General features: G+C 42.1%; 2 protein-coding genes across 2 annotated transcripts; one reads left to right on the top strand and one right to left on the bottom strand.

Moving 5' to 3' along the window:
• Window positions 1–6,497: 6,497 nt before the first annotated feature.
• Window positions 6,498–11,797, bottom strand: fbxo5 (F-box protein 5). Its single transcript, XM_031316148.2, has 6 exons — window positions 11,645–11,797; window positions 10,422–11,065; window positions 9,042–9,212; window positions 8,627–8,717; window positions 7,416–7,637; window positions 6,498–7,021 (listed from the first exon to the last, which is right to left on the bottom strand). Exons 2-6 carry the CDS (start codon window positions 11,039–11,041, stop codon window positions 6,761–6,763), a joined length of 1,365 nt encoding a protein of 454 aa, XP_031172008.2. The 5' UTR covers window positions 11,042–11,065; window positions 11,645–11,797; the 3' UTR covers window positions 6,498–6,760.
• Window positions 11,798–13,502: 1,705 nt separating this feature from the next.
• Window positions 13,503–19,859, top strand: mtrf1l (mitochondrial translational release factor 1-like). Its single transcript, XM_031315928.2, has 8 exons — window positions 13,503–14,661; window positions 15,117–15,196; window positions 15,428–15,532; window positions 15,879–15,957; window positions 16,439–16,602; window positions 17,116–17,233; window positions 18,502–18,638; window positions 19,065–19,859. Exons 1-8 carry the CDS (start codon window positions 14,232–14,234, stop codon window positions 19,272–19,274), a joined length of 1,323 nt encoding a protein of 440 aa, XP_031171788.1. The 5' UTR covers window positions 13,503–14,231; the 3' UTR covers window positions 19,275–19,859.
• The last annotated feature ends 116 nt before the right edge of the window (window positions 19,860–19,975 follow it).

Genomic DNA, 19,975 nt, shown 5'->3' with positions numbered 1-19,975 from the left:
GACTGATCTTTATATGTGTCATCACATCAAAACACACACACACACACACACACACACACACACACATGAACTCAGCTACAAGAGAGAAGAGAGACAAATGGGTCACCCTGTAAATGTCAGAGGTAACTATCAAATGTCAGTGATGCTAAACTTCAAAACTTCTAAAAAGTAATGACAAATACAAACTTCATTTTTAAGGAAAACTCTCTGAGGCTAATTTTTATCCTGGGCGGAATTTTTCAAAGGGTGATGAGTGTTTGTTTTACCTGGGTATTTTCCCAAACGCTCCAAGTCATGTGAAAGGTCTTTTTCTGAAAATAAAAGCAAACCTATAATAAATTGAGTAATATGCAGAGACACAATTTTATTAGCTTTGGTATGAAAAATTATATATAACTTCTCCGGGAACCATCACCTTATCGTGGTGGAGAGGTTTGTGTGTCCCTATGAACCTGAGGGCTGTGTTGTCTGGAGCTTTGTGCTCCTGGTAGGGTCTCCCAAGGCAAAGTGGTCTCAGGTGAGGGGCCAGACAAAGAATGGTTCAAAAACCCTATGAAAAAACGAGGTAAAGATGATGTGACCCTGCCCGGAGGAAGCCCGGGGCCCCCGTCTGGAGCCAGGCCCAGATGGAGGGCCCGTCAGCGAGCGCCTGGTGGCCGGGTTTGCCACGGAGCCCGGCCGGGCACAGCCCGAAAAAGCTACGTGGCACCTCTCTCTCCAACCCATGGGCCCACCACCTGTGGGAGGAACCGCTGGGGTCGGGTGCGCTGCCACATGGGTGGCAGTGAAGGTCAGGGGCCTCGACGGACCAGACCCGGGCAGCAGACGCTGGCTCTGGGGACGTGGAACGTCACCTCTCTGTGGGGGAAGGAACCGGAACTTGTGCGGGAGGTGGAGCGCTACCAGTTGGATCTGGTGGGGCTTACCTCTACGCACAGTCTCGGTTCTGGAACCATACTCCTGGATAGGGGTTGGACTCTTTTCTTCTCCGGAGTTGCCCAGGGTGTGAGGCGCCGGGCGGGTGTGGGGATACTCACAAGCCCCCGGCTGAGCGCTGCTACGTTGGAGTTTACCCCGGTGGACGAGAGGGTCGCCTCCCTACGCCTGCGGGTTGTGGGGGGGAAAACTCTGACTGTTGTTTGTGCGTATGCACCAAACAAGAGCTCGGAGTATTCGGCCTTCTTGGAGACCTTGAATGGAGTCCTGTATGGGGCTCCAGTAGGGGACTCCATAGTTCTGCTGTGGGACTTCAACGCGCACGTGGGCAATGATGGAGACACATGGAGAGGCGTGATTGGGAGGAACGGCCTCCCTGATCTAAACCAGAGTGGTTGTTTGTTGTTGGACTTCTGTGCTAGTCATGGATTGTCTATAACGAACACCATGTTCGAACATAGGGATGCTCATAAGTGTACTTGGTACCAGAGCACCCTAGGCCAAAGGTCAATGATCGATTTTATAATCGTTTCATCTGATCTGAGGCCGTATGTTTTGGACACTCGGGTGAAGAGAGGGGCAGAGCTGTCAACTGATCACCATCTGGTGGTGAGTTGGGTCAGAGGGTGGGGGAAGACTCTGGACAGACCTGGTAAACCCAAACGGGTAGTGCGGGTGAACTGGGAACGTCTGGAGGAGGCCCCTGTCCGACAGACTTTCAACTCACACCTCCGGCGGAGCTTTTCGTGCATCCCTGTGGAGGCTGGGGGCATTGAACCCGAGTGGACAATGTTCAAAGTTTCCATTGCTGAAGCTGTGGCGGGGAGCTGTGGTCTTAGGGTCTTAGGTGCCTCAAGGGGCGGCAACCCACGAACACCGTGGTGGACACCGGTGGTCAGGGAAGCCGTCCGACTGAAGAAGGAGTCTTTCTGGGATATGTTATCCCAGGGGACTCCGGAGGCAGTTGCAAGGTACTGAAGGGCCCGAAGGGCTGCAGCCTCTGCCGTGAAAGAGGCAAAGCAGCGGGTGTGGGAGAAGTTCGGAGAAGACATGGAGAAGGACTTTCGGTCGGCACCAAGGTGCTTCTGGAAAACCGTTCGCCACCTCAGGAGGGGGAAGCGGGGAACCATCCAAGCTGTGTACAGTAAGGATGGGACGCTGCTGACCTCAACTGAGGAGGTAATAGGGCGGTGGAAGGAGCACTTTGAGGAACTCCTAAATCCGACTAATACGCCCTCTATGGTAGAGGCAGAGCTGGAGGATGATGGGGGATTGTCGTCAATTTCCCTGGTGGAAGTTGCTGAGGTAGTTAAACAACTCCACAGTGGCAAAGCCCCAGGGATTGATGAGATCCGTCCAGAAATGCTTAAAGCTCTGGGTGTGGAGGGGTTGTCTTGGTTGACACGCCTCTTCAACATTGCGTGGAAGTCGGGGACGGTGCCTAAGGAGTGGCAGACCGGGGTGGTGGTTCCCCTTTTCAAAAAGGGGGACCAGAGGGTGTGTGCCAATTACAGGGGTATCACACTTCTCAGCCTCCCCGGTAAAGTCTACTCCAAGGTGCTGGAAAGGAGGGTTCGGTCGATAGTCGAACCTCAGGTTGAAGAGGAACCATGTGGATTCCGTCCTGGTCGTGGAACAACGGACCAGATCTTTACTCTCGCAAGGATCCTGGAGGGAGCCTGGGAGTATGCCCAACCGGTCTACATGTGCTTTGTGGATCTGGAGAAGGCGTATGACCGGGTCCCCCGGGAGATACTGTGGGAGGTGCTGCGGGAGTATGGGGTGAGGGGGTCCCTTCTCAGGGCCATCCAATCTCTGTACGACCAAAGCGAGAGCTGTGTCCGGGTTCTCGGCAGTAAGTCGGACTCGTTTCAGGTGAGAGTTGGCCTCCGCCAGGGCTGCGCTTTGTCACCAATCCTGTTTGTAGTATTTATGGACAGGATATCGAGGCGTAGTCGGGGTGGAGAGGGGTTGCAGTTTGGTGAGCTGGGGATCTCATCGCTGCTTTTTGCAGATGATGTGGTCCTGATGGCATCGTCGGCCTGTGACCTTCAGCACTCACTGGATCGGTTTGCAGCCGAGTGTGAAGCGGCTGGGATGAGGATCAGCACCTCTAAATCTGAGGCCATGGTTCTCAGCAGGAAACCGATGGAGTGCCTTCTCCAGGTAGGGAATGAGTCTTTACCCCAAGTGAAGGAGTTCAAGTACCTTGGAGTCTTGTTCGCGAGTGAGGGAACAATGGAGCGGGAGATTGGTCGGAGAATCGGCGCAGCGGGTGCGGTATTACACTCAATTTATCGCACCGTTGTGACGAAAAGAGAGCTGAGCCAGAAGGCAAAGCTCTCAATCTACCGGTCAGTTTTCGTTCCTACCCTCACCTATGGTCATGAAGGCTGGGTCATGACCGAAAGAATGAGATCCAGGGTACAAGCGGCCGAAATGGGTTTCCTCAGGAGGGTGGCTGGCGTCTCCCTTAGAGATAGGGTGAGAAGCTCAGTCATCCGTGAGGAGCTCGGAGTAGAGCCGCTGCTCCTTCGCGTCGAAAGGAGCCAGTTGAGGTGGTTCGGGCATCTGGTAAGGATGCCCCCTGGGCGCCTCCCTAGGGAGGTTTTCCAGGCACGTCCAGCTGGGAGGAGGCCTCGGGGAAGACCCAGGACTAGGTGGAGGGATTATATCTCCAACCTGGCCTGGGAATGCCTCGGGATCCCCCAGTCGGAGCTGGTTAATGTGGCTCGGGAAAGGGAAGTTTGGGGTCCCCTGCTGGAGCTGCTACCCCCGCGACCCGTTACCGGATAAGCGGAAGAAGATGGATGGATGGATGAAAAATCACGTCATCAAGTTGGTGCTGCTCATAACAAGGCATTATAATTCATTATAATGTAGAATAAAAGCACACTGTGAGTGCATGACAACTAGTAGCGAGTAGAGAGTGATCAAATATAATGTGAAAACCTTTATCAGGGACCAACATCATGCTGAATTTACTGTAATTTACGGACCTTTGTGCCATGATTTACTGGAAGAAAAGTTCCTCTTTGTCTTTAATGATCTGCTTGTAAAACAGTGTTCCAGCTATTTAGTCTCCGTAAAGTTGGGGGCAAACGTGACAAAAAGAATTGATGCTGCAGAGGCCGAGCAGGGTTTCTGCAAAGTTTAAATTTAATACTTTTTTTAAGATTATTTTTGGGCATTTTAGGCCTTTATTTGTATAGGACAGCTGAAGACATGAAAGGGGAGAGAGGGGGGGGAAGGACATGCAGCAAAGGACAGCAGGTTGGAGTCGACCCTGCGGCCACCGCATCGAGGAGTAAACCTCTATATATGGGCGCCTGCTCTACCAGATGAGCTACCCAGGCGCCCCTAAGACTTTTAAAGACCTTTTTAATACCACATAGGATGCATTTTAATACCTGTTCGATGAGGATGAAAGTATGATGGAAAACCAGCAGGGACAATATGGCCTTGGCTTATTTATTATTATATCACATTTCTTTAGTGTTTCCAGCAGTATATACCAATAACTGCTAGTGATATTTACTTATCTGTATTTGTATGGGAAGCAACATTTGAATCACTCAGTATGAATCTGTCAGAGTGCAGCTAAGAACTCCTTTTTTTCTGCAGCACTGCTTGTGTATACACAATAGAGAATGGAAATGTTTTCTTCTTTCAAATTTCTGTTGAGTCCAATGTATTATTAGATTTGTCAATTCATCCTTTTATGTATATATTTGACTAACTATTGAAAAGGAAATTGTTTATATTGTCTCTATGGTCTGATCTCTTTAATGATATTAGTTGTTGCAGTATGTGGCTGTAGTATAAAAAGACTTGTATTGTAATATGCAGCAGTGAAAACCATACATTAGCTCATTTATTGACTAGAAAGAAAAGGTGGTGAGACACAGTACAGTTAATCAAGAGATGAGGAGGAAACAATGCTGCCCTCTGCTGAAGAAAATCCAGACATGACCTTGTCTTACAGTTTGCCTTCATTCATTTCAGAAACAAACCTTGTCTTAACAGTTTTAAAAATGGGGGTGACACTCAGAGCACAACTGTGTTTCCATTTTTTTTTTAAACAAATGCAAGCTCCAAAACATGTTGTGTTCTCTTCACACAATAATCAAAATCACAGACTTGTATCTAAAAAGAAAATACTGTCACAGATAAACCCTCAAACTTTTTTCAACACAGTGAATCAAATCATACGTTCAACCCTGCAGTCATCCCTGCAAGAGTCCTGAGCTGCTGCCCTGCAGTCTGATGGAACCTCCCGCTGTCTAATATGTTGGACAATTCTTGTTCCTACGCACAATGGCATCACAGCTGCTTTCATACTCCCTTTGCTTCTATATTTTAGCAATTACCAGGTGACTAATAGCCTGGTCCTACCAGACTCTCGTACATTTCATTTGTACAGAGAGTACTGAAGGAAAATTAAAATTGAGCGGAAGTACGTAGGAGGGCGGAGCCAGGCTAGGTGACTAACACAGTGTTTGTCCCTTTACAAGTGACATGATACTGATTATAGAAAAGGTTTTTTACCTCTGCATATTCTCACACAGTAGAAACACATTTTTCTCTATTAGGAAGAAGATTATAAATGTTGCAAGTAGAGTAAATGACACTTATCTGAAAAGTACCTCGAAGTGTCTGCACTTGTGTTAAGGGTTTTGCAAACCACATTATATAAGTGTGAAAAAAAACAGAAATCAAAGTTAAGTGAATGCATGTTCAGTATTCAAACAATTAGCAGAAGTGCATCCAGTCAAAGGAGAAAAATTGCAAATGCATACAGATACAACTATCTGTATGCATTTGCAATTGGTGGAAAATAACTGTTTTCCTTTAAGTTTAAATAGTTCAATAAGATCTAAACCATAAAATATGCAAAAGAATAAATCACTTCATTAAAAGGATGAAAAAGTGACTTGATGTCTGAGCGCTTTAGACTTTCATATTGACTTTAAATGGGATATCAGATAATCCAAATAGCACACACTTTAATCTGCATGTTATTATTCTTAAACTGCAGACAATATACCTACAAGAGGAAAAAAAAATCTTACAAAATGTCATGCATTGTTACTTTCTCTATGTATTTTAAAATAACATATCACCAGGTCTCAGGCAGTTGTTTTTCCTCAGATGTATGAAATTGGCATAACGTCTTCGGTTTAATTTCTAAACAATCGTCGTAAATAATTCGTCACTTCTTATGAGAAAATAAAACTCATATCTTGATGTACTAACTGAAGTGACTGATTTGTTTGCCCTCTCATTATTTTACTGGTCAAACTAAAACTGAGCCTGCAGTCAACTCTGGGATAAATGTCACGTCGAAGAAACACAAAAACACAAGGTAAGTTTTATGAAATGTCTATTTTTCAGGAAATACAGTAAATTTGAACATGTAACAACCTCTTGAGGACCAACATTTATTTAAAAACATACAAAACTATTTAAAAAAAGTGACAATACAATATATTTACATCCATTTCATTTTAAAACATAATAAAATTTTACAACATAAAGCATATCAGTCTGCATTTCTTATCTTTTTTTGGCATCGGATGTGTTGGTCGCTCATAAACGACAACTTTTCAGAGGACACTTTCTGGTTGATTGTCCCAGCAGCATCACCACAAGTGCTTCAGTAAGTGTGTGCCATAGTACATACAGAAGCCGTTCCAGCCGAGATCGTGTTAAAAAATGTTCCTCGCTGTCCGAGCTTTGGATTGAGCCAGCAGCTATCAGTCAAGAGAAACATGACCCACTTAGTTTAAAAACAGTCAGTGAATAAAAACTCCGTAAAGCTCCATTATAGGCGCCGGACGTTCCTCTTGCTGCGAGCGCTGCCTGGTATGATGGGGGTGGTTTTAGGGGTGGTGAAGTAGGGTCGGGGCTGCACCACTCTGCAGGGGGTCGAGTCGTGGAAGGCCTCCTGGCAGTGGGTGCAGAAGTCGAAGAGACAGCTGGGACGTGTGCACGTGGCCCTCTGAACCTCGGGCAAATGTGTCGCTGGTGAGCCGCAGCGCTTGCAGGGACGCAGAGACTCGTGCTGCTTCAGACTGCTGGCGGCCTGGACAGAAGAACAAAACGTGCAGGTTTGTTAAAGCTAGGGCCCAAAAAAATGAAATTTTTTTTTTTTCATGGTGTGAATTTGGGGCTTCTTCTAACGACCTTTATAGTAGGGCAGCTAGCAACTATCATTTACTTGTTAGTCGTTGTTCAACTAAAAACGCTAAACATTTGATGGATCTCAAATGTGAGAATTTGTTGCTTTTTCTGGTCTTACATGAGAGTTAAATTGAATATCTTTGAGTTTGTGGGTCAACAAGAACAGTTGTTGACATCACCTTGGGCTTTAGGGAATTGTGATGGGCATTCAGCGTTTTCTGATGCATTAAAAGACCAATGGGTTAATTAGGGAAATAATCGATAATGAAAATAATCATTTATACACAAATGCTCACCTGCACGTATTCATTGAACCGTGTACATTGGTTGTTGGCCTGTCGGTGCTTCTTAGAGTGGGTATTCAGTCTGTTAACCCTGTAGCTCGGGGTGGATGAGGAAGAGGAGGATGAAGGAGTACTTGAGGAGGCCAGTGTCTGCATGCAGGACAGCACCACCCTGGACACAGCTACGTCCCTTGTCAGACTAAAACTCTTTTGACTCAAAGAGCTCCTTGACTCCTAAAAATATAGAAAAAGAGTTACATATTAGAACATGAAAGGACACATGGAGTAAGTTTCAGACTAGGGCTGAACGATTAATTGCATTTGCGATAATATCGCGATATGTTAAAATGCGATTTCCTAATCGCAAAGGCTGCGATTTGGTCACATGACTCGCGAGAGCAAATCAGTCTGCACTCCACAGAGAAAGCATCAACTTAGCACGCTAACGCTACGTCGTACCTTGAGCAGATTTCTGTCATTCAAACAACTCTGAGTTGTAGTTTAAAACTTTTACAGCCATTTTAATAAAATTAAGGGTTTTATTCGGGCTCGAGTCCATACATGCAGTTAATGAATACAGGCACACAGAACTGAAGGCTCGGTTGGCAACGATTAGCTCCGATTAGCAGTTAGCTAGCTCCGTTATAAAGATATGAGTGGAGGAGCTGCCACTGAGAGGGGTAACAAGCAGACTGATTAATGACGTTCGGGGAGCTTTCACGGCAGCGTGGCCGCGGTGTTTCAACGGTTTTATTAGTACAGTTAATCCCACGGCAAGAACACCAGCAACTAGCTAACGTAACGATAGCCTCTCTGAAGAAGTAAAAAAAAAAAATACACTGGTGTGTGTGTGTATATACTATATTTTTAGTTATTTAACTGTCTAGTGTGTAATTGTGTGTTGTTCATACTATAAAATGATTTATTGTTTGTCTTTCTTGAATAATACAGAAGACAAAGAGCTTAAAAAAAAATAATCGAATCGCAATATAGTAGGAAATAATAATAATAATAATAATAATAATAATAATAATAAGAAAAAAAAAATCGCAATTAGATTTTCAAAAATCGTTCAGCCCTATTTCAGACACATTTAGCACTTTAAAGCTGTTTAACCAAATATGCCTGTAAATCTTGTACATATGCTGTGACTTGTACAACTAACTCAGCTTATGTTTCTTTAGAGTGAGTGCACTTGTGTGGATTTGTGTGCGTTTCCTCACCCTGAGTGCCTGCTCGGCCCTTTGACACCTGCTCAGAGCTGCTGTATCCTCACCGATGATCCTCCTCCATGTCTTGCTCACTTTCCTACAGCTGTGAGGCGAGAAAACGTGAACTTATTGTTAATATTACACACAAAAAAAAAAAAAAAAAGATGAAGAGAAAGTAGAATTCCTGACAAGTATCTTGATTACATTTCTCTCTAAACGTTTACTTCCATAAACATTTAATCAACAAGATGACACTAATTAGTTTAGTTTATTTTTTATTTATTTTTTTTACAGCAGTTGCTAGTTGCGTTTGGTTTTAAGCAGACTGAAACAACCCGCCACCTTACACACCCGGAATTAAAATTGCACATTGGTCATCCCTTGCGAATAAAAACCCTCTCCACATAGTGAAGCGTTTGTAATTTACCTAATGAGGTCCATGTCTCCCAGCAGGGCCAGGATGTTGGTCAGGATGCTTCTCATGTTCCTGGACAAAAGACATAAAAATATGTCAACGTACTCCCGGCCCATCTGGCCTCCGATCACCCGGTCCAAAAGATGATCCTCTGCTACCTTTGTGACGATGCTCCAGTCATACCTGAGACACAGGAAAGCAATTGTGATTTCACTTATTTACTGGACATTGTGTAGTGATGCAAGTCTAAACACATTAGGTACAACTGAAACAAGGAATCAAACTTGAATTTGGTTGTGGCTGGGCTACACTGCCCTGAGAGTTACCCAGCAAAATGAGAGCCCAACATTTCTCTTAAGCATGTGTGCCAGTGTTAAGTCTGGTAGGATTTGTTAACATTTTACAAAGGGAACAGTGGATGTTTATGGTGACGTTTGCGGTACTAACCCTGAAAGTGCTCAGTGCTCAAAAGATACAGGCAACGCAATTTTCAGTTCATGTCAACGGTGCATGTTAAAATGCGGTGCCAATAGGGCACCGGTGCCCGGTATCTACCGGACAAAATAGCAATGCGGATTACGGTCCCACTTAAATGTCTGCGTTGCGCTCTGATGCTCCAAAACAGACGTTAGAGGCAACAAAAACATCTCTAAAAGACTCAAACTAGCACTGGTCACTGCTGTTGTCTGAAAAACAACACAGACGGGACAAAATGTTGCGTTTACTGGTAAAACTTGTGACGACTTATGACCGACTGCTATCTGTTGTGGAATTTTCCTCACGTTACTCTGCCCTCTGTGACTGTCTACATCTAAACTAAGCAGTGTGGTGCAGGGAACAACTCTGATTGGCTCATGGAGGCACGTGATCAGAGAGTGGTTTACGGAGCTTGGGGAAAAAAAAAACAAAAAAAAAAAACACACTGATACAGAGCGTTCTATGAACGGAATGAAGCATTTTAAATATCGCTCGATCACGTGAATTTGATCGTGGGAAGCCAAAATCGTGATCAAAATTCAATTAATTGTGCAGCCCTAGTCCTTACCTAGCTACTGCGCATGTGCGACTCCCAACAAAGATGGAACAGAAGTGAGATGTCTCACTCTGTAGCTAAAACAGAGAGCTCAACACACCGGGTGAAAAGAGGAGCTGCAGCATTGTGCAGTACAACAAAAATGTGATGTTTTTTGAAAATTAAATCATGTAAACCTATTCTGATATAACCTCTAAATACAATTACGAACCTAAAAATGAGCACAATATGAGCACTTTAATATGGTTTCAATGAATACAGGACAATGATGGAAAACAAACTAAAAAAACAATTTATTTTTTCCCTTTTACAATTGAATCAAGGATGGAGTAAAGCCTTTGTTGAGAACGTAATCCTACCTTTTATTCTTCTTATAACTCTTGGCAAGCTCTTCACACACGGCCTGCTGGAAATTCAGTATAGGTAGGTTGGGGTCGTTGTGATGGTCTGACGGGGTGGATGATAGTGAGTGTGCTGCTGTCCTCCTATTATGACGATCCACAGGAGTGGAAGCTGTCACTAGAGGGTTAGAGTCTGTCCTCCCTTTATATTTGGAGGGAGAATTATTTGGTGATATTGCCTTTTCTTGGTGTGCAGCAGCAGAAGGCAGCTGGGTTACTGTAGGTTTTCCCTGGATGTGTTCATCCTCTGTATCCCCATGATGATCATCGATGTGACTATTCTGCAGAGACAGATAGCCGCTGTCCTCAAACCCTTCATCCAGAATCCGGTCATGCTCTTTGCTGGTGCTGTTTTCCTTGTTGTGGACTGCTGTAGTGTTGTTGTTGTTGAGAGAGAACAACACTGTAGTCACTCCTGCAGGTGGACACTGAGGTTTGATGGGGATGGGCTCTTTCACTGGGGAAGATTTGAGGTTAAGCACCCTGGACTCTGCAGCAGCAGATCTTTTCTCCATTTTGTTTGCCATGGTAGCCTCGTAGCGAGGGAATTTCATGATGGGTTTCTTACAGTGGGACATATACACTGTGCAGTATGTATATTTCTGGATGAAGGAGACAAATAAGTAGGTTACGTTAGGTAAACACTGAATGTGACTGTCAAGCCTGCCAAATAACATGGCTTCTCTCATGCAAGCCATCTTAGCTAGCTATCGCTAATCGTAGTAAACTAGTACGTTTCCCTGACATGAAGGAAAAATGACATACGACTATAATGCTATTCAACTGTTAACATAGCAACTTTGAATATAGTTGGGAATTCTTATGCCAACTATTTTTTCAAATAATTGATTTTGGCGCGATGTAGCTAGATTTGGCGGAAACGTAGCAGTGACGTGAACATACTCAGACTCAGCCCGGTTTGCAGTATTTAAATGCATAATAAGTAAGTGGGTTATTTCATGAAATCCCTCAGGGGTTATGATCTGTTGCACATTAACAGGTGAATATTTCAATGTTAAAAAGCCTAAATTAACGTTACTGAACTGCATTTACGCTAGCACTGTGGGGTGTATGGGAAGTGACGGTAGCTTGTAAATAAGAAGCTACTAACATTGATCCTGATACTTGTATATTAATATTAGCAGTTGAAAGGATGGAAGATATTAGGTTAAGCTTCTTACCTGACGTTTGGTAATGTCGTTATCCAAAGCAGACCCTTGCTTCCCTCCTTTCAGGCGCTGAGCTAACTTTCGACTAACACCAGCTCTACCCAAATAAAATACTCCACAACTGAAAGTCCGCCAGTTGCTGCAGCTATTTGAAATCCGTGCGCAAAAGGCGCAAACCAATCACAGCGAAGTGGGGTTTTGTCCTTTTAAACCATCAACCAATGGGAGCTGAAACTGCAACGTTTGTGATGTCAGCGCGCAGTCAACGTGGTCCCACTGGTTTATGGGTATTTTCCCACTGTCTGTCTATCGCTGTCTATGCGTAAAACTGTGTCAAATCTACAGTACTGATGTATCTGAAACTAGTAAACCTCAACCGAATAAAATGTTAGGTTCTCAACGATATAAGCAGGGCTATTGAATAGGTAGTGAACAGTGAACATTCAAAAATCAAAATCATATCATATGTGCTTAATATTGATAAAGGAGTTCATGGTAAATCGACATGATTGTTAAATACACAACAACCTTTAGATAGTAAGTGTATATTTCTGATACAGTTTTAGTTTTAAATAGTGCACATTCACTATTCGTTTTATTTTCTTTAGGCTGAACATTATCAACAATTATCAATAACAATATCATTTGAATCTGCAGCTCGCCTCAGCTTTATAGAGTTTAAGGTCTTTAGCTGTCCACCTCTAACTTCTGTCATGACAGACTCCCACTGTTTGAGAAAAAGAGCTAAAAGACTGGTCTTCACAGGACAGTTCAGTTCCCACCCCCGCCTGGAATGTGTGAAGTGGCTCTTTCACTGAAACCAGACAGGGGGCAAGTTGCAGGATGTGGTAGTTTGGAAACATTTCACTTTATGGTATTTGTTGTGCATGACAGGCAAAGACGACATACACAGTGGCAGAATTATCACCCAAAATATAACCAAACTTTATTAGGTCTTTTTTTATATATATATATACAAAACAGTGAAATAGGGAAATAAGAAAACTATTTGAGGCCAGCAGTGAGACAGGCAGAGACAGAGAAAGTGTGAATGTTGTGTATGTAGATGTGGGGAGGGGGCACCTTCTGAGCACCGACGTTTAATATCTTTGCATACCAATATGCATAATGCTAATTAAATAATGATCCCAGCATCAATCCAATTGTCCACACAGTCATTCCAATTAAAACTACAGAAGAGCAACAGGCAAATCGGGCAACTGCCCCAAAAGCCCTCACTGCCTGCTACAATGCTTGCAGATAAGGCATTTTAGGTATGAGTATATGCACCAGTAAACCAAAATATCAACTGAAATCCTAGGCCTTAAGTCCTGCATTATCCCTTAAGAATTGTATTTGTTGACATTGTACTCACACTGTGCATATTTTTAAATGAGCCTATAATTATGTTTTTATTGAAATAACCAAAAACTAAGGGACACACAACAAACCTCGTTTTAATGTTCCTTGACGTCTGCATTTGCTTTCACTGGTGGGCTTTCTATTTTGTTGGTAAGTGAAATAATTATGGGTGGGAACAATCCTTAGCCGGCCCTGCTTGTAATTTTGTCTGCAGACAAATATGTCTTTAGTCTAGAGACAGTAGTCATGTTTTCCTATAATGTAGAAGAAATTATAGGACAGAAAGAAAAGTATTCTTTGTTAGGCTGGCAGGACTTTTTCTGTTGCATCTTTGTTTGGACACACAGAGAAACATCAACTGATCTCCAGAGCAGTTCTTCAGTTCCTGAATGACACAGGACTGTAAGAATGTAGTTCAAACCTTGACCTCTGGAGGGCAGTCATACGCCTATGTTTAGCAGCGTCTACGCTGCCGGATGGACTGTAAGGTAGTATGACCGGAATTCTACAAAAAGAAGAAGATGTCTTTCTACTGCGCATGCGTGTCACATTCAAAATGTCTGCGCCCTTCAACAAGGTGGTAAAGGAACAACATTTGTATAACAAGCGTTAATAATTGGTTGCTAGACAGTCTTTACACAATTTATGACTGAGACCGGGTTAGTTATAGCTACAGCGATGTTTTCGATAACAGGATATATCTAACGGAGGCATTTGGTCGTTTGTTTTTTGATTTCAAGATCACATATTGTCTAGCTAGCTAGAAACACTCAGTGAGTTGTTTATTTTCTCAAATGCTCTCATTTGAATTAGTGGGCTGAAATCCAGCCCTAATAGCTATTAGGATTTTGTGATTCTACGTTTAAAAAAAAATCCGGTGAGGTTGTGGTAGTCGTCTTCAACAGAAATACCGCACAAAACTGATTGTGGTTGGTGATGTAGCTAAACCTGCTAATTATTATTATTTTTAAAATTTCATCAAAATAAAGCACTGCTTGTCGTAATACATACATGCCGAATTAAAGAATGCCTTTGTCGCATACATAATATATCTTAATATAGCAATTACAGGGGCATACATTTTGTTAGTAATAAAAATATAAAATCCTAACATTTTCGAATCGATTTTGGCCGAATGTTTCTTCCGAACTAGAGGAACATGTGCCAAAGCCAAGTCATATCGGGATATGTTTTTTCTGCTACACAGTAAAATTTTCCAAACAAATCTGCTTACACAATGGCTTACAGAAGAGCCGTAAACCTCATTCCGAAAGGAAAGGAGTGTGTCTTTAGTCTGTGGATACCTTGTTTTCAAAAATCACCAAATGTCATCAGGCAAACTGTCAGATTTCATAAACACGCCAATAACTACTGTGGCAGAACTACAAGAAGTCTTCACACTGGTACACCTTTGATGGTGGCCAAGTTACTCTCTGTGGATGAGCTTTTTGCCAAGAGGTCTCTGCAGGAATACCTCAAGAAGATGGAGACAGAGTACAGTGAATGTTTGAGAGCAGTCAACAGCAGTGTGACAGAGGAGCTGTACAGTGAGGACGAACTGAGGGTCAAGAGGACCAAAGTGTCCCTGCTGGCTCCTCTTATCCAGAGCATCAGAGAGCTGGACACCAAACAAAAAGAGATGGCTGAGACCGAGACACTCCTGAAAGGTGAGACTGCTCTGCTGCTGCCACACAAGGACAAGACATAGTTTTAATAAAAGTAGACAGGATTCAAACATTAATGTTACTGTAAGGGAAGGCAATTGTGGATAACATTTCCATCACTCTATATTGATACATAGTGATAAATAGTGGCACAGTCAATTTTTCAGGAAAATATATTGCAATTGAAACTGTTCATGGATCAACCCAGATGGTAATAACTGTTTCAGGCTTATTCAGTGATTTAAATACCTGACAAATCAAGGTACTTCACATCAATGTAAAAATCCAATTTTGTCATAGATCAGTCCAGTACCATCAGAGAAATTAAAGGAATGGGTAGCACTGTATAAACATTTTGGCAAACTTTCTGATGGTTGACAAATAAGATATTGTCTCTGTATAATCATCATATCATATACAACCCTAGTTCACTGTATGTTTTATGATTTGCCTCAAAGATGAAGACCCAGCCCTGCGAGAACTGGCTGAGCTGGAAAGTGAAGGATGTTTGCAAGATATTCAACATCTTAGACAAAAGGTAGAATTGTGACATTTCATTTGCTGCTGGAGCATAAAGTAGCAGAACGCAAAAGAAGGATTAGTATGGTCATAGTAAATTTACCAGAGCTAATGTTAAACCAATGAGCAAAAATGTTTCCATTTGCTGTTTTTTTGTCCCTGTACTTGCTGCACTTCAGATATTCAGTTATTCACACATTGTATCTATTTTGTTTGTTTATTTGTCAAATCAACTTACTTCACCAATCAGATCCTGGATCTGTTGATCCCTGAAGAGGAGGCCGATCTGAGTGACCTTGTCCTGGAAGTTACAGCAGGTGTCGGGGGTCAGGAGGCCATGCTGTTTACTGATGAGGTCTGGGAGTACTTCCTTAAAATATTTGTCATTTTAAACAGTTCTTGTTAAGATTATGGACTTTTTAAAATAATACCTGAAAAAGAAAGTTAACGCATATTTATTTAGAGAGAGAACAATAACAATAATACCCATGTAAATTGGCAATTGCAACAAACAGAAATGTTTTTAAGTCTTAGCCTCTACTTTCAGAAACACCATATGATTTTACATCAGGACAACACAAACAACCTTAGTATGAATAAAGAGGGATTCAAGATGTGAAGAAGAGAGAGTGCTCATAATGAAGCAACACAAAACAAGTACATTGTCTGTGTATTTAAATGCCGACTTGTCTCCTCTGAAGGTGTTTGACATGTACCAGGGCTACGCTCAGCACCACGGCTGGTCCTTCGACATCCTGGAGCACATGACCAGCGAAATAGGTCAGCGGACACAGACACTTGTAATTATAGCCACATTAAGGGCTCAGTTTACCCAGAGCAGACCAAACAGTTTCCCGACACATTTCAGTTGTCACCTCATTTGTATTGGGGTGGCGACATCATAGTGATTGCTATCTTAAAACCTTAGTAAAACTGAAACTGGGTCAATTTGTGGCTTTTTAAAGACAATACTATTCATGCAACTGTCATGTAAACACATTAACTGGGTTAGAGTGTGTTTAAGACAGATGGTGAGTCATAGTGGACAAACACACATTTTTGTGTTTTATCTAGAGACTGAAAGTAAGAATGGGATGATAATTAGAGCTACATCTATGTCAACAAAAAATGCAAACCCCTGCTGCAACCACAGGAAAGGTTGAAAATGTAAACACTTAAATAGACATTGAAATAACTACATGTCATTGCTACCAGTTACCAGTAACATTTTAGTAGGTACTTATTGCTAACCTATGACCAGGTGGACTACGTCACGCCTCGGCCAGCATCAGCGGCCCTCAGAGCTACAAGAGGATGAAGTTTGAGTCTGGAGTCCATCGAGTTCAGCGGGTTCCCAGGACTGAAAAACAGAGCAGAATGCACACCAGCACCATGACTGTGGCTGTACTGCCCCAACCCACGGAGGTACAGCTTTACATGATGGATGGATGGTACAAACAGTACCAGTTTAAAAAAAACCAGTTTTCCTACACGACAAAAACATTTGGAGAGTATCTTGTTTCCTTAATATGAAATGAGATGTTGGATGGAAATTTTTCTGAATTGCGCACTAATGGAATATATGTATCACATATCACGCAGTGAAGATTAGTTTGTGCAAAAGCACTCAACTCATTGGAGGTTTCATTGGTTGTTTATATTTCAACCTGCTCGTGATGCATTTTGATATCAAAAATACAAAAATGCAAGTTTTATATTTTTGGCATTTATTGATAAATCTGTCATTATCATGAAATCAAACCGCAAAAAAAAAGGCTTTTGTTCAAATGATGGTGCTTGTTTTAGCCTCCATTCCTAATTTTAAGACGGATTTACCATGCAGGTAGGATGTATAGGAGTAGGTTTGTTCTTCTACTCATCTGCTGTTAATTTAGATGTACTGTAAGTAAACTACGAGTGTTTGTGTTTTCCTGTCAGATCTCTTTCACTATAAACTCGAAGGACCTGAGGATAGAAACTAAGAGAGCGAGTGGAGCTGGAGGTCAACATGTCAACACCACAGACAGTGCAGTCAGAATAGTCCATCTGCCTACAGGTAAAAACTGTAAACACCTTGTGTTATAATAGATAGAACATACATTACGGCTCCTGCACGCTGCCTGCGTGGCGTTTCTGTTGTGTGGTGGCTGCGTGGCGTTTTCTATGTCTTTGCACACCAGAAACGTGTCTGATGCGGCGCTGCTGCTGCTAGCCTGGTCTGTACACATGTATGTTTCCCATAAACATAAACATAAATATAGACTGATTTGATTACAGCAAAGACAACGTCGGCAGTATTGACGGCAAAATAGGCTACAGAATATTTTGTTCTGTATTGACAGGTGCAATATTTGAAAATTGATAATTATTTTTTAATTACATTTATATCTGCATTTATGTCAAAACCTAGAGACTTTCAAACATCAAAATGTAATTTATTAAATGTATTTGTGTCAAAATGACATATGATCATCTTTTCGTGTGGCCGGGTAGCTTGGTTGGTAGAGCGGGCGCACATATGCGGAGGTTTATTCCTCAATGCAGAAGGTCCAGGGTTCGAATCCGACCTGTGACGGTTTTCCTGCATGTCTTCCCCCCTCTCTCTCCCCTTTCATATCTCAGCTTTCCTATCCAATAAAGGCAGAAATGCCCAAAAAAACAAAAACATCTTTTCGTATTCTATTTTGCCTGGTAACCCTTCTAACACGCTTGCGTGAAAAATAGGCGTCGGTCCTATTTCTAGCATGCACGAGCCACGCCTGAGACCTGCGTGTCACGCAGGCAGATGTGGCCTGAATCTGTATTTTTGACCAAATACCGTAATATCGATATTGCGGTGATATTGTAGGGTTGACTATTGGTGCTTTCACAAAATATTAACACAATGAGATTTTTGATAATGTGGATATAATGATTAGGTGGGTAAAGGAAAATAATACAACTGCTAGAACGCTCTTGTAAGTTCTGAAAATGACATTACTTTCCTGTAATGTACCCTTTAAAACCACTTCTGTCACATTACGATAGTATGATATCCAAAATGTAAGACAATATCTAGCCTTATATATCAATATCGACATATTTCCCAGCCCTAGCCTGAAGTCAAGTCAGTTCACTTTCAGCTAAAGAAATTATCAGAGGTGTTATTAGGAGTTACTATATTGTTGTTTCTTCACATGAGGTTCTATGTCATATGTTTAACAATCAAAGTTAGTTTAAGTGCTGTCTGTCTGCATGGGTCTGTCTTTCTCTGAAGAGTGGGTATGAAATGAGTACAACTTACCCACATAAGAATAGTACTTTATACTTGTGTGTGTTCGTTAGGTGTGGTTGCAGAGTGCCAGCAGGAACGGTCACAGATAAAGAACAAGGAGAAAGCCATGAAGGCTCTGAGAGCAAAACTGTACAGCATGAAGCTAGAGGAGGAGACTAGCAAACGCTACAACCAGCGTAAAATACAGGTGAGACACAGTGAGATATATACAGTATAATGTGATCTACAGGTGGAGACATTAAAGTATAATATAAAATACAGGTGAGGGAAGTGATGCTTTCTTTTCAAAATATGAATAACGTTTATTTGTGAAACATCTAGGACATTTAATTAAATAACATGTTATTACCAGCCAAACAAGTAAATTAATACATTATAAAAAGCTCCACATATTTGAAAGTTCAAGTAATTTTGTATATTGTTTGCTAAAAAGAAGTGGAAGGAATAAAAAGTGCAAAGTAAAGGCAGCAAGCATGCACCAAAAGCATGCAAAATAAAGATAGAATATACAGTACAATATGAAAATTAAATAATGTTTCACATATTTTAAATCCTAAATCAACCCCTGCACCCCTGGAAACTTTTCTTCTTCACCCTCATCTTTCACCTCCAGATTGGCACCAAAGGCAGATCAGAGAAGATTCGGACCTACAACTTTGCCCAGGACCGTATAACAGACCACCGTATCGGCATGACAGTGCACGACATTAAGAGCTTCTTGTTGGGAGAGGATCTGCTGGACGAGATGAACTCCGCGCTACAGGAATTCTCCAACCAGGAGATGCTTGCAGAACTGCTGGGAGAAAACAACCAGGACAGCTGATGAATTTGGATCTGACAAATATGGATTGTGATAGAATGGAAACTTCTTGCTACATGTTTTAGCAAAGCATGCTAAACACTGTAATATTGGTAATTCCTACTCTTTTTAGTTGATCATTCCTACCAACACCTGAGTTTCTGTTTACATTTATTCAGCAGCGGGTGCCTCTCAGATGCAGACAATGTTATGCTATTGAGCCTTTATTTAATATCGTCAGATTTTGCAAATGTTGCATATGGACACTCAAACTGAGGTCGGGCACTGATGTTGAGTAATAAGGCCTGAATCGCAGTCAGTGTTCCAGTTCATCCCAAAGGTGTTGGATGGGGTTGAGTTCAGGGCTCTGTGCAAGCCAGTCAAGTTCTTTCAAACTAAACTGGAAAAACCATATCTTTATAAAGCCAGTTTTGTGCTTCTGATTCTGTTATGTTAAAACAAGAAAAGGGGAAAGTTGAAACCATGCTAATGTCTAAATTATCATGTATGGCTGAAACTGATGATTATTTTTGTGATAGATTAATCTATAGATTATTTTCGTGAATAATAGATTAATTTGTTGGTCTTTAAAATATCAGGAAACCGTAAATTATTGGTTGGTCAAATTGGTTGTTTCCCCAACAGCAGCCCACAACTCCAAAGTATGTAGTTAACTGTTAAACTAATAAAACCAGCAAATATTCACATGTGAAAAGCTGGAACCA

Source organism: Sander lucioperca, chromosome 15 (genome assembly GCF_008315115.2).
Source record: "Sander lucioperca isolate FBNREF2018 chromosome 15, SLUC_FBN_1.2, whole genome shotgun sequence".
Lineage (NCBI taxonomy): Eukaryota > Metazoa > Chordata > Actinopteri > Perciformes > Percidae > Sander > Sander lucioperca.
This window is presented reverse-complemented; position numbering and strand designations above follow the sequence as displayed.

Excerpts from the sequence above, each read along its gene's own strand:
- fbxo5 (XM_031316148.2), bottom strand. The coding sequence starts at position 11,041 with ATGTCCCACTGTAAGAAACCCATCATGAAATTCCCTCGCTACGAGGCT. Across the intron at positions 8,718-9,041 it reads GGAGACATGGACCTCATTAG|CTGTAGGAAAGTGAGCAAGA; the intron begins GTAAATTACAAA and ends CTCGCCTCACAG. Across the intron at positions 7,638-8,626 it reads GGGCCGAGCAGGCACTCAGG|GAGTCAAGGAGCTCTTTGAG; the intron begins GTGAGGAAACGC and ends CTATATTTTTAG.
- mtrf1l (XM_031315928.2), top strand. The coding sequence starts at position 14,232 with ATGGCTTACAGAAGAGCCGTAAACCTCATTCCGAAAGGAAAGGAGTGT. Across the intron at positions 16,603-17,115 it reads TACTGCCCCAACCCACGGAG|ATCTCTTTCACTATAAACTC; the intron begins GTACAGCTTTAC and ends TTTTCCTGTCAG. Across the intron at positions 17,234-18,501 it reads AATAGTCCATCTGCCTACAG|GTGTGGTTGCAGAGTGCCAG; the intron begins GTAAAAACTGTA and ends TGTGTTCGTTAG.